The sequence below is a fragment of the Moschus berezovskii genome, chromosome 19 (assembly GCF_049115385.1).
Source record: "Moschus berezovskii isolate FMDL1 chromosome 19, NW_MosBer_1.0, whole genome shotgun sequence".
In the NCBI taxonomy this organism is placed as follows: Eukaryota; Metazoa; Chordata; class Mammalia; order Artiodactyla; family Moschidae; genus Moschus; species Moschus berezovskii.
Genome location: NC_142478.1, coordinates 60,267,404 through 60,280,103, shown reverse-complemented (window position 1 = coordinate 60,280,103; position 12,700 = coordinate 60,267,404). Strand labels below are relative to the sequence as shown.

Sequence of the window (12,700 nt, the reverse complement as noted above, 5' to 3'; positions counted from 1 at the left end):
CATGGGGTCGCATGACTGAGCAACTGAACTTCTCTCAGCAATACATGCTCCTATGACTGGCACAGTGTGTGTGTGACATGTGCCACCTTCTATTCTTAAGGGTAAAAAGGTGAATTGACAACTTCAGACAGTGCAACACCATCTTCAGCTCTGTAGAAGAACTCGAAGACACAGCTTTACCTGAAAATCTTGAATGGCTCTTCCTGAGGGGTCATGGAGAACGATTTCTGGAGGGCGGCTCTCCTTCTGTGTTAGGAACTGACGAACCTAGAAAGGAAACTTTCTGCTACAAGAACACAGCAAGGCAATGTGATGAACACTTTTATTTACAAATATAATTAAAAGCTCTGACAGTTATCATGCTCTTCCTTGGAACCTGAAAAATGTTTGTTTTTTTTTTAAAGTGCATGCAAAAGAAGTAAAGCCTTTTTTTTTTCCATCATTTTTTATTGTAAGAAAATACACAGTTTGAAAGTGTGAATAATGCAATATTTATGACCAAGATACGGGATTTAGGGAGGGGCAGGGAAATAAAGAAAAAAGATCAAGATGATCTGATTGAGAGACAGTGTTGAACTCCAAATACTGAATTGGAAAAGGAGGGAGGTGGGGAGGACTAGGAGGAGGAAGTAAAAAAATTTGATCAGAGAAACAGTTAAAATACAATATGAAAATAAGTAATACCTCTCCTTAAATTCCTTCTATACACAAAATACACGATTTGCCAAAGCCCAATTTGTGCTACTGGGATTCTGTGAGCTCCTTAAGTGTATTCACATCCTCTGCAACAGCAGAAAATGATTATGATACAATCAGAATATGCTGAAGACAAGTTAAACTCTTGCCAGCAGGTTCTTAAAAATCACAAGATCTCTTCACCCCACCCACCCACCCCATTCCCCAAAAAAGTAATAATATGTCACCACTGATATGTACATCACAATTAGTTTCTGTAAAATGTATCAAATTTTCAATCTTTAATAAAACTTTGTTTTTTTTTTTAATTCCTGATGAATAAATACCAAAAAATAAAATAAAATAAAATAATGCAGCAGCTAGTTAAGGTGTAAGGCTGCGGATATTGTGTCTCTCTCCCCCTTGGCATTTGTTATTATTTTTTGCTTTACTTTTACAGATTGGTGGTAATGAGTGATTGCTTAAAGCAATATACATCCACTTTTTTTGTTGTTGTTGGTTTATTGGCTTTGTTAGAACTGTCTCCAAAGTTTTCACTGAAACATTTTGAATCACATCAATACTGTGACATGTACTATGAATAGAAGAGGTGGCCAAGTTCTGGCCAGCACTGAAAGTTGACACGGGGGGAGGAAGGGGCCCCTGATGGAGTAAGAATAAACAGGCACTAGTCCGACACGATGTCAGTAAGAGTAAGAGAGAGAGAGAGTGAGAGCAACGCCCGTTAAAATGGGGAATGTGGTTTTGTAGGGTCTGAATTTTTTTCTGTTTTCTTTTTTTTTTGTAAATGGCAAAAAAATTTAATCTCATCTATAGTCCTCCTTAGGAAAATCTAATGTAACCAAATTCCCAAATCCCATTCTGAGGCTCTCCATGTCAAAAGTTTCAATCTCTCGCTCTTGCCTTTCCAATAGGTACTTTATTCTCTCGCTGCGTTCCTTCTGAAGGGCAGCCAGCTCTTCTTCAATCTGAAACAAGCACAATGAGCAGTTCTTAATGGAAAGGAGCTCCCAACAGGCATACATATACACACAGATACACACAGATGACACACAAACACACGGGAACCAAGAGTTAAACTAGTCTGAGGCAGGCTGGGAGAGTCCTGTGATAGATGCTGTGTGTCTCATCCGTCATATTTAAAAGTTGCTCACAGAAATAAAAATGTCTGGGGCCACCTGGGGCTGGCACTGCCCTGCTAGCAAGTCAAGCAGCTGGGCTGATCTAGGTCAGTGTCCTGTCTCAGCAGGAGATGGTTCAGATGAAGCTAAAAGACACTCAAGCACAATTAGATTATGTAACTTTCCCAGAGAGAGTCAAAAGCCCCCTGGGTCATTAGCAATTTAGTTCTAGATCAGGAGTTGGGAAAATAGTCTTTCTCGTTGACCTCTGGGAACTACCAGAAGAAAGCCCAAATAACTGGTTAAGCAAATACACACTTAATGGCTTCGAGATGCTTTATGGTATCTTTTCTACTTCATATTCCTTGTAACATCTAAAAGCAATAAATGATTTAAAAATCTGATAACATTAAGTATAGCAATATCAGTCCCTCTTCATTTTGATTTAACAGTTCTGCTGGTGATTTCTTTTGGTTTAGAAATAGCTGAGAAGAAAAACCAGATCTGCATTTGGCTTCCTCGGGGCATTCAGCAGCCATGCTATCAACTTATAGTACCTTTCGTATGTCAAATCAGCTACCTAGTTACCTGTGTCAGCCCTCAGACTGTGAAGGCGGAGGGTTTCTGAGCAGAGTAATAGACAGAAGTCAGGTTATGGGATCAGATTTATGCATGTAACCTAAGCATTTTGAGCCTCAGCGTCCTGCCTGTGGAATGGGGACTGTGCCTACCTCTCAGGCACTAGGAGGGTCAAAGCAGGTGCAAAGGGAACAGCACCTTGTTAACCCCCGGTTACACAAACAAGGGTCATGCCCAACCTCCACCCAGTGGTCCAGGACCCCTTGGCAACACGCTCATACCTTCTGTTCAAGATGTGCTCTGCGCAGAGACACCCTCTGCTCTAGCTTCTGGAGCTCACGTTCATGTTGTGCCTCTGTTTGCATCTTGATTTTGCTCTGGTAGGCATTGAGCAGCTCCATTTCCTGCTGGAGCTGTAGCCTCAAGGCCTGGCATTCTGCTTCTTGAGCCTCATCTAGCCGTAACTGCGGGCACAGAAGACACATACTGTGATTGCCTCCTAGCTTACAGTGCATGGTAACTATGGGAGTTTGCTTCCTTGTCTGGACTGAATTGGGCCCCTCAGGAAAACAGACACCCTGGCTACATTCAGAGCTACAAATCAAAGATAGCACATTCTGCCTGATGGGCTACAAGTTCTAAAAACACTTCCTTTTTAAAAAAAACATTCTTAAGAAAGGAAAAACACTCTTTTCTTAAGGAAATCTGGCTTTCTTAAAACTACACTAGCCAAGAAAGTGCCACACTCGAGATTAAGCCTGTGGGCTTTCAGAGGCAGACCCCTGAGCTAGAATTCCAGCCTCACTATTCACTGAAGTGTGTCACCTTAGTAAGTTACTTAACCTCTCCAAGTCTCTCTCTCTCTTTTTTTTCCATCTCAAGCAAGTAACAACAATATTTCTTGCTTTCTAAGATTTGTATGAGGATTAAATGAAAAAATTCACATAAAATTCTAGGCATAGTTCTTGGTGTCTACCAAAGGGTCAGTAAATAGCAGCTGCTACCATTATTTTGACTAACCATTTCCATTTCTTTAAGCCCCAAACCATCATACATTTAGATATCCTTAGTGCTAAGAAGAAGAAGAAGAAGAAAAAAAAGAGTCCAATCTCCATAACATTTGAGGAGTACACCATAGTACCATTATGTTCCTAGCAAGCAAAGTTGGTCCCTATAATGTTGGCTATACTTTATCCTGCTGGCCAGCCATCGAAAACTCAAGTGGTTCAAAATCTCTTCCCCATAGAAGGTAGTCTAGATCATCTTAAGGGGCATATTCCAGTTTGAAGTAGTGAAATCTAGATAAAGTTTCCCTTGCTTCCTGCAGCACCCGTACTTTGTATTATTTATTCACCAGGATACTGATCCTGTGTGGGGAATGGGCCAAGGCAACCAGCAGAAACACCAACTTTTCAATAAGTATAGTCGAAAATTTAGGGCCATTAGCAGGACTGTGTTTAGGGATGATGGCCCTCCTGCCCCACCAGGTTTAGTGTGGTCTAGATTTAGCAGGTCTAGTTCAGTGGGGAACTATAAGATTAGAACCTCTGAATTAGACAGTTCTGTCTACCCTGAGTATACTGTCATGTTTCCATACAGACTGCTTTGCCAAGATATTTACTTTCTACCTTAAACTGCCTTCCCTATTCTGTACAATTTATGACAAGTAACAACATTTCTTCGGAGAAGGCAATGGCAAGCCACTCCAGTACTCTTGCCTAGAAAATCCCATGGATGGAGGAGCCTGGTAGGCTGCAGTCCCTGGGGTCGCTAAGGGTCGGACACGACTGAGCGACTTCACTTTTACTTTTCACTTTCACACATTGGAGAAGGAAATGGCAACCCACTCCAGTGTTCTTGCCTGGAGAATCCCAGGGAAGGGGAAGCCTGGTGGGCTTCTGTCTATGGGGTCACACAGAGTCGGATACGACTGAAGTGACTTAGCAGCAGCAGCAGCAGCAACAACATTTCTTAATCTCTTGACTGAGTTATGGCTTTTTGAAATGTTATTAGAATAGTTTTATAAAGCTATTTTTATAGTGTCTTCTTTTGTACTTTTGGAGAAATGTACTCTATCAAAGGAACACAAAATAAATAATGGAGTCATATTTCCAAAGTACTTTCTAATAATTAATCCTAACCAGTTTTCACTCAAACCCACTGGAGAGGATGCCACTCTTCTCATTTTCACAATGACAAGTGAAGGGAGAAGAGATACTAGATGCAAAGAACAGTCACTCTGTAGCAGCAACAGCTCAGGTAAAGCCCAAAGGGTTTACTGGCTCCCAATGAGGTTGTTCTTGATTCCCTCTTGATATGGGAGTTTTCTTACCAATAAAGGGAATGAAGTCTATTATTTTCTGCCTGGTTTGGTTAACTGTCATGAGTATTGGCCAGAGGCTCATTCTCTGGACAATTCAGACCACTGAATTACCTCTGTCTTCTTTTATTTCTGGCATTCCATTATTAATGTCAGTAACTATGTTACTCTTAACCAGCTCTGACTCTAAAAAAGTGTCAGTCTAGAAATAAGAGGATATTTGATATTCATCAACCCGAAGCTGCACATACCAAATCCATTAAGAAGTTTTATAAAAGCATATTTAAGTCTCAGGTCTGTTCCCTCTACTGGGTTAAATTCAAGAAAGGGATGTGACAGAAGCATCATAATGTAGTAGTGGCCAGGCATACAGGCTTACAGGGTCCCCCAAAACGGGTTCAAATCGCAATTCTACCACTAATTAGCTACTTACCAATAAATGACCCTCTAAGTCAAGAGTGGGTACACTATGGCCCAAAGGGCAAATTTGGCTTGCTGCCTATTTCTGTAAATGAAGTTTTCCTGAAACAGACACACTCATTCATGGATGGACTATCTATGACTGCTTTTGTATGACAATGGCAGAGTTGAGTAGTTGTAACAGAGACTCTGTGGTCACAAAAGCCTAAAACATTTACCATCTGCCCTTTTACAGAAAAAGCTTGTTACTCCTTACCCTAAGCAAGTAACTTAACTTCAATAAACCTCAGTTTCCTCACAGGTAAATCAGGGTTTAAAAAAAGTAACTACTTCAAAGGTTAGAGGGGATTCACAAAAATGAGGTAACACAAAATACTTACAATAGTGCCTGGCACATGGTAAGTGGGTAGTAAAGGAAGCTGTAATTATCATCTGTACTTTTATCTCCTCCCTGCCATAGAAGGAAGGGCTATTTCTCTTCTTGTATTCAAGGGCAATCATGAACCTATATTCCTGACCCTGTTCTCTCTTATGTAACAAACATCCATTGAGCACTTGTTGGATGCCAGGCATTGTAGCAGATGCTGAGAATTACAAATAGGAACAAAACCCAATCTTTATTGGAATTCCACCAATCTTTATGTCCCCACTGCTAATTCTCTCCCTCTTTCTTACCTTTAACCCTTGTATGCACTCCTCGTCCTGATCTTACATCTCATCTCTGACCATCCTGAAGGGGCGCTTATCTTACCTGGCCTCCCAGCATCTGATACTGTGGGCTGCCCCTTCCTTCCTGGATTCTATCCTGTCTTCTGAGACACCACGTTCTCTTGGTTTTTCCTTCCTTCCTCTCCTTTTCCAGTTATTCTCTACCCCTCACTGGGTCATTAAATGTGGATGCTCCTTAGGGCTTTGTCAGTCTTCTTCCTCTAACCTCCCTTCCTAAGGAGTCTCATCTATTTCAAAGGTTTCAGTTACCATCTTTCTGCAAATGATTCCCACAACCACACCTCTATTTCAGACTTCGTTTCTGAGATCCAGGCTAGCTTATCCACTCTATACAAGATATCTTCATCTGAATGGTTCCCAGGCCTTCAAGCTCAACATGACTAATACACACACACACACACACAGTGTGTGTGTGTGTATTTTTCCGGTTGCACTGTTCAGCATTCAGGATCTTAGTTCGCTGACCAGGGACTGAACCCTCACCCTCTGCAGTGGAAGTGCAGAGTCTTAACCCCTGGACTGCCAGGGAAGTCCCTCAACATGACTATTACGTTGGTGCAAAAGTAACTGTGGTTTTGCATTACATTTGATATTGAAATATATGTTTAAATAAATGTGGTTATGTTATACATTTTAATTCACATTTCTTGATTTATGGATTTTGCTAATGAATTATTACTGTCTATTTTACATGTACTTTGGACTATGGAAATGATGTTAGACAAAAAGCAAATTTCAAGTGATTTTCTTATTTGAGTGTAAAATGGGTCATAAAACAGTGGAGACAACTCACAACATCAACAACGTATTTGGCCCAGGAACTGCTAATGAACATACAGTGCATGGTCACTCAAGAAGTTTTGCAAAGGAAACAAGAGCCTTGAAAATGAGAAGCACAGAGGCCAGCCATCAGAAATTGACAATGACCAACTGAGAGGATCACCAAAGCTGATCTTACAACCACATGAGAAGTTGCCCAAGAACTCAGTGTTGACTGTTCTATGGTCGTTCAGCATTTAAAGCAAATTGGAAAGGTGAAAAAACTTGGTAAGTGGGTGCCTCGTGAGCTGACCAAAAATTTAAAAAAAATCATTGTTTTGAAGTAACATCTTGTCTTACTCTGTGCAAGTGATGACAATTTCTTGATTGAATTGAGATGTGCAGTGAAAAGTGGACTTTATACAACAACCAGTGATGACCAGGTCAGTGGATGGACTGAGAAGCCAAAGCACTTCTCAAAGCCAAACTTGTACCAAAAAAGATCAAAGTGAGTGTTTGGTGGTCTGCTGTCACTTGATCCACTACAGCTTTCTGCATCCCGGTGAAACCATTACATCTGAGAAGTATGCTCAGCAAATTGATGAGATGCACCAAAATCTGCAACTCCTGCAGCCAGCATCAGTCAACAGAAAGGGTCCAATTCTTCTCCACAACAACGCTCAAGTGCACGTTGCACAACAAATGCTTAAAAACGTTCAATGAACTGGGCTATGAAGTTTTGCTTCATCTGCCATATTCACCTGACCTCTCGCCAACCAACTTTCACTTCTTCAAGCATCTAGACAATTTTTTGTAGAGAAAATGCTTCCACAACCAGGAGGAGGCAGAAAATGCTTTCCAAAAGTTTGTTGAATTCTGAAGCACAGATTTTTATGCTACAAGAATAAATAAACTTATTTCTTATTGGTAAAAATGTGTTGATTATAATGGTTCCTATTTTGATTAATAAAGATGTGTTTGAGCCTGGTTATAATGATTTAAAATTTAGGGTCTGAAACTGTAATTACTTTTGCACCAACCTTATACTAACTAATCATTGTTTCCTTCCCACTTTCCCAATTTCCAATTCATTTTTTGACCATATAGATAAATGGTATCATCATTTACCACTTTATTCAAACCAGAGACTGGGTGTCATTCTTAATATCTCACTCTCCACATTCAATCTGTTACTAAATGCTTCTAGTTCCATCTCCTGCCTTGCTCTCAAACTGAGTCACTTTCTGCTCCATCCTGTTCCCTCTCTAGTCGGGCCACCATTCCTTCACACCCAGTTAAAGGCAGCAACTTTATACATGCTCTCCTTATACCTGCACTTGCTATCTCCCAAGCCATTCTCCACATTTCACCTGAGTTATCATTTAAAAATGTAAATCTGACATCAGTCTCCCCCTTAATGCTCTTTAATGGCTTCCCAATGCTTTTAGGATAAGATCAAAATTCTTAAGAAAGCTTACTAGCTTATACATGATCTACTCTTATTCTCATGTTAGTTGCCTCCTAGTTCTCTATATTCCAAATACAATGGACTTTGGGTTTTTTTAAAGTGACACCGTCTTTTCCATTTTTACAAATGTATAATAGTTTCTCTTGCCTAGAATGTGCTCCCTACCCCTCGGCTTAAATAAACATTTTGTCTGAGAGGCCTTTCCTGACTCTCTAGACTAGCTTTGCTCTGTGGGCACACTGCATTTGTTCTGCTGTTACATGTAGACTTTTCCAACATCTGTTTTCTTCACTCTTTCATAAATTCCATGAGGACATTATCAACCTCTGTTTTCTTCACCACATTATTTCTGGATGTCAGGGGCACAGCAGAGGCATTCAATAAATACTTATTAGATGGATGGATGAATGAATTACACTGGTTTCTATCCTCAACTAAGGACATGTTTAAGCCTTTCCAATTAATAGAAGTCCCCCTTTAACTGTTTCTTCCTTTAGCTAGAGCTCTATTTCGCCTTTCCTTCACTGACAAGAATCTGGGAAAAGCAGTCTCACAGCTTTTATCTCATTCTATAATCCCTTTTTTCCATTTCCAGCACTGCACCTTCTGTGACAAGTAAAGGACAAAGTCATTCCTGGGTCCACCTGGTCTCTCTGAAACATTTGAATTCATCAACTAGAAACCTTTGTTCTGGCTTCTGTGACACTCTTTTTGGTTCCCCTTCCATAATGCTGGTTATTCATCTTCTTTGGTCTAACTTCTACTTTGCCCTCAAATGTTGGGGCCCACTACTCTGTTCTGAGTCCTCTTCCTCCTGTCCCTTGGAGACACGATTTCCTATCCCTTGGAGGTCTCAGGTATTCTCAACAGCTACAACTCCCCCCATATAATAATAAGTTTTTTTTTTTTTTTAAGCTGTGTCTCATGGCATCAGTGATTTTAGTTCCCCAATCAGGAACTGAACCTGTGCCCCCTGCATTAGAAGGCTTAAAGTCTTATCCACTGGATGGCCAAGGAAGTCTTTTAAACTTAAAAAATTTTAAATTAAAAAATTGTTTTTGGCCATGCTACATGGCATATGGCATCTTAGTTCCTCGCCTAGGGATCAAACTCCAGGGATCAAACCTGAGCCCCCTGCATTTGAAATGTAGAATCTTAACCGCTGGACCACCAGGGAAGTCAACAATGATTAATTTTTTGATGTTAATCCTGACACCCTTTTGAGCTGAAGATTCCATCTCTGTACCTTTCCACCTAGATACCCACAGAACTCAGTTAACAGGTCAAGTATCTTCAAGGCACCCAAACTCATTCCTCCTTCTGATTTTCTATCTTGGTAAAATGACCCATTCCGCTGTTATCAAGCCTACCTCTCAAATTGGTCCCTAAGTTCTCTCTATTCTACCTCCTAAATATTTCTCAAATCCTCCTCTCCCTCCTCAGTACCTCCATTATCATGTTCTTAGTTCAGGGCTTCATTTTTCCCCCCTGGACTATTACAATAGCTTTCTAACAGGTCTCATTAACTGCATTTGCCACATTTACGGCCAGTATCTTTCCACAGTCCACATCGGATCCTGTCACTTTCTTTCTTTAGATAGGTTTCAGCAGCTCTCTCTCTCTCTCTTTTGGCCACACTGCACGCATGTAGGATCTTGGTCCCCTAACCATGCCCCCTGCAGTGGAAGTGCAGTCTTAACCACTGGACCACTGGGCAAGTCCTTTTAGCAGCTCTCCATTGTTGACAGAACAAGGTCCACACCCCTGACTTTTGAGGCTCTGGACCCCTGATTATCCACCAGCTGTCCGTCATCCTCCTACCACCAACTACTCATCATTTCTCAAATGCACCATCCTCTTTCAGGCCCTGGACTCTTTACATATACTGTATTGTCTACCAGGAGTAATTTTCCATTTCTGCTCATTTGACCAACTATTACTCTTTTAAGAGTCATCTCCTTGGGAAACCTTCACTGAATTACTGGGCAAATTCCCATCCTTGGCTCACCAAGACCTAAGTTATGACTTCTCCATTTTGGGCTCCCACAATCCTCCTCCTTGAACTTTTGCGCTCATACCAAATTCTTTCACTCCCCAAATGCACACTTTCTATCTTTGAGCCTCTGTCTATGTAGGCCCTTTTCCACGTAACCTGTTTGCATTAATAAATTCCTTCATGCTTCTTGGCTCCTGCTGAGAAGCTTTTCTTAGACCAGATTAGTTGTTCCTACTTACCCTCCCATAGATCCTGGCACCTCCCAGTTCAAAGCACTTTTATGTTTTATTTTCATTGCTTAACTATCTGACCTTCTTACTTGACTGACAGATGTGTGAGGACAGGGACCACTGTCATCTATCTAGTTCATCACTCTTATCTCTGAGCCCGGCAGAGTGCTGAGCATAGGTGCTTAATGAGATTTTACCAAATGAATGTGTCTGTGTGTCTCATTCATTTGTGCCTGACATTAGCTGTGAAATCTTTGGTGAATGAAATTATGACATTACATGCGGTATCTATTGCACTGTGCCCTCAAAGAACCTATGTGCCACAGGTCTCATTTAGTGCATTATTCCTTGAATTCCACCTCTTAAAACACACTCCAGCAAGTATCCACACTGGCTTGGCTTTATTCAGCGTCGTCATTTCCTTCAGTTCTTTGGGCGGAAAAATATCAACATTCTAAATGTGCACAAGAATCATCCAGGGACCAAAAGGCTGGATCTTGAATTTTCTTGATTCCCAAAGCTCTTGAAGCCGTGGCACTGAACCTAAACCACTTACCGCTTGAGAGGCCATCATTTCATTTATACTCTGTTCATACTGCTCTGCCAAAATGGCAAGTTTTCTTGTCTGCTCATCTTTCAGTGTCTTTAAGATTGTTTTGTGCTCATTCTTTGGAGTAACTTCCAACTGGTGATTCTTGAGTGCTTTATACTGTTTGGTCTGTACTTTGCAAGTGTCCTGAAACTGTTTTTTAATTTGCATTTCCATGGCCTGTATAGAAAAAGTGACAAAAGGAAAATAAAGACACATCAGTAAACACAGAAAGTCTTCCATTCTCATTATACAGTACAGGTTCTGGGACCAACTGTCTTTTGGTGCAGTGACCGATACTACTAGCCAATGATAATGAAAATAATACATAAGTCACAGACAGGAGTTAACTCTACCAATACTTTTGGTTTTATTGTCTGAATAGAAGTTGTTTTGAAATTACAAATAGATTTTAAAAATGAATTTTTACAAAATCACAACTCGAAGATGACTGTGGAATACTGTGAAGCTTAGTTTGTTAAAAGCTTGTTCATTATTTCAGTGGTTTCCTAATCAAAATTTTCAGTGTCTTCTATTGCTTGTTGCACCACCTCTTTTTAATTGTTTTCCCCCATTTCCAAGTAAGAAAGGGGATGGCAACATATAAGTCATCTCTCACTGCTCTGTGTCTCCTTGACAAATCAATAAAGGACAACACTGGATTACACTTCACATCACAACCCATTCCCACTACTTGCATGTAGCAACATCAAGTATGCATTTGGGCAAAGATAAGGTGGGTTTTTATTGTAAGTCTAAAAGGCATTCCATTACGTTGCTTGATATTCACATGTACATTTCATGAACATGTGGAGGAATTTGGAAGACAAGGATCACTAATTAGACAAGTTGGCATCTGGCTAGAGAGGAGCGAGGAGCATGGCCAGTGTGATTGAGGTTGACCTTGTATCTTTGAAAATACTGACAATGACTTCCTTGACATATAGCAATGGCTTAGTCCACATAGCTTGTTAATTAGCAGTGGGCTAAAATTCTCTGGAGGTAGTGAGGGCTAAAGGAGCTCCATATTTCTAATGTAGGTAAAGTAAATGCTTGGTATGTCACTGATTCCCATGACCGGGACAGATGTCACTAATAAATTATACTCTTTGTTACTAAGTGTGGATATGGCTTTAGAGTCTTTCTCAATAGAGTAGCACTCAAGGTAGCTAACACCAATAATCTGACTGGCATGACAAAATTTATCTGCTATATTTTGTCAGGTAACTTTCTCATTTCCTGGGATAAGAACCATGGACTGCTGTTATTTTATGTGTCATAATTTTAAAGAGGGAATGTCATGAAGGGGGTCAAAGAGGTTGTATATAATGGATACAAATAAAAAATGGAGATATCACATGGCCCAGAAACATCCCTTTAGGAGTCTGTTATACCCAGACTCTTGTGCTTCTGATTCAATACCCAAGGGGCCCTGAAAAGTGCAATTTTATGGAGTTGCCCATGTGACTCTGACAGTCATCCATATGTAGGAACCACTGATACAGCCTAGCTGTGTTCTGGAACACAAACCAGGGAATTTCCTCTCACCTTTAAGTTTTTTGGCTGTTGCCGCAGTTCCATGACATGCTTTCTGTGCAGTTCCCTTTCTCGTCTCTTATTGTACTCCAGCTGGTTTTCCAGTTCAGTCTGGTGCTGTAGCCGGATCAGATCCATGCGGAGTTTCTGTAACGTATGCAACTGCCTGTACTCGAGCTCTCGGGTGGACTCGTCGTGCCGGATCAGCATGGCATGCTCCATCTCCTTCTGTGTCCTCTTTTTATTTAGTTCCTGCA

General features: G+C 40.7%; 1 protein-coding gene across 3 annotated transcripts in view; it reads right to left on the bottom strand.

The window, feature by feature from the left end:
• Positions 1-331: 331 nt before the first annotated feature.
• The window catches only part of TAOK3 (TAO kinase 3), a 195,599-nt gene continuing 183,230 nt past the window's right edge, over positions 332-12,700 (bottom strand). For all 3 annotated transcript variants that reach the window (XM_055405631.2, XM_055405630.2, XM_055405632.2), the window contains exons 18-21: positions 12,456-12,695; positions 10,875-11,087; positions 2,678-2,860; positions 332-1,664 (exon numbers count right to left, since the gene is read on the bottom strand). In XM_055405631.2, coding sequence (XP_055261606.1) covers positions 1,503-1,664; positions 2,678-2,860; positions 10,875-11,087; positions 12,456-12,695 — 798 coding nt within the window. In that variant the 3' untranslated portion in view covers positions 332-1,502. The remainder of the gene's footprint in view (positions 1,665-2,677; positions 2,861-10,874; positions 11,088-12,455; positions 12,696-12,700) is intronic.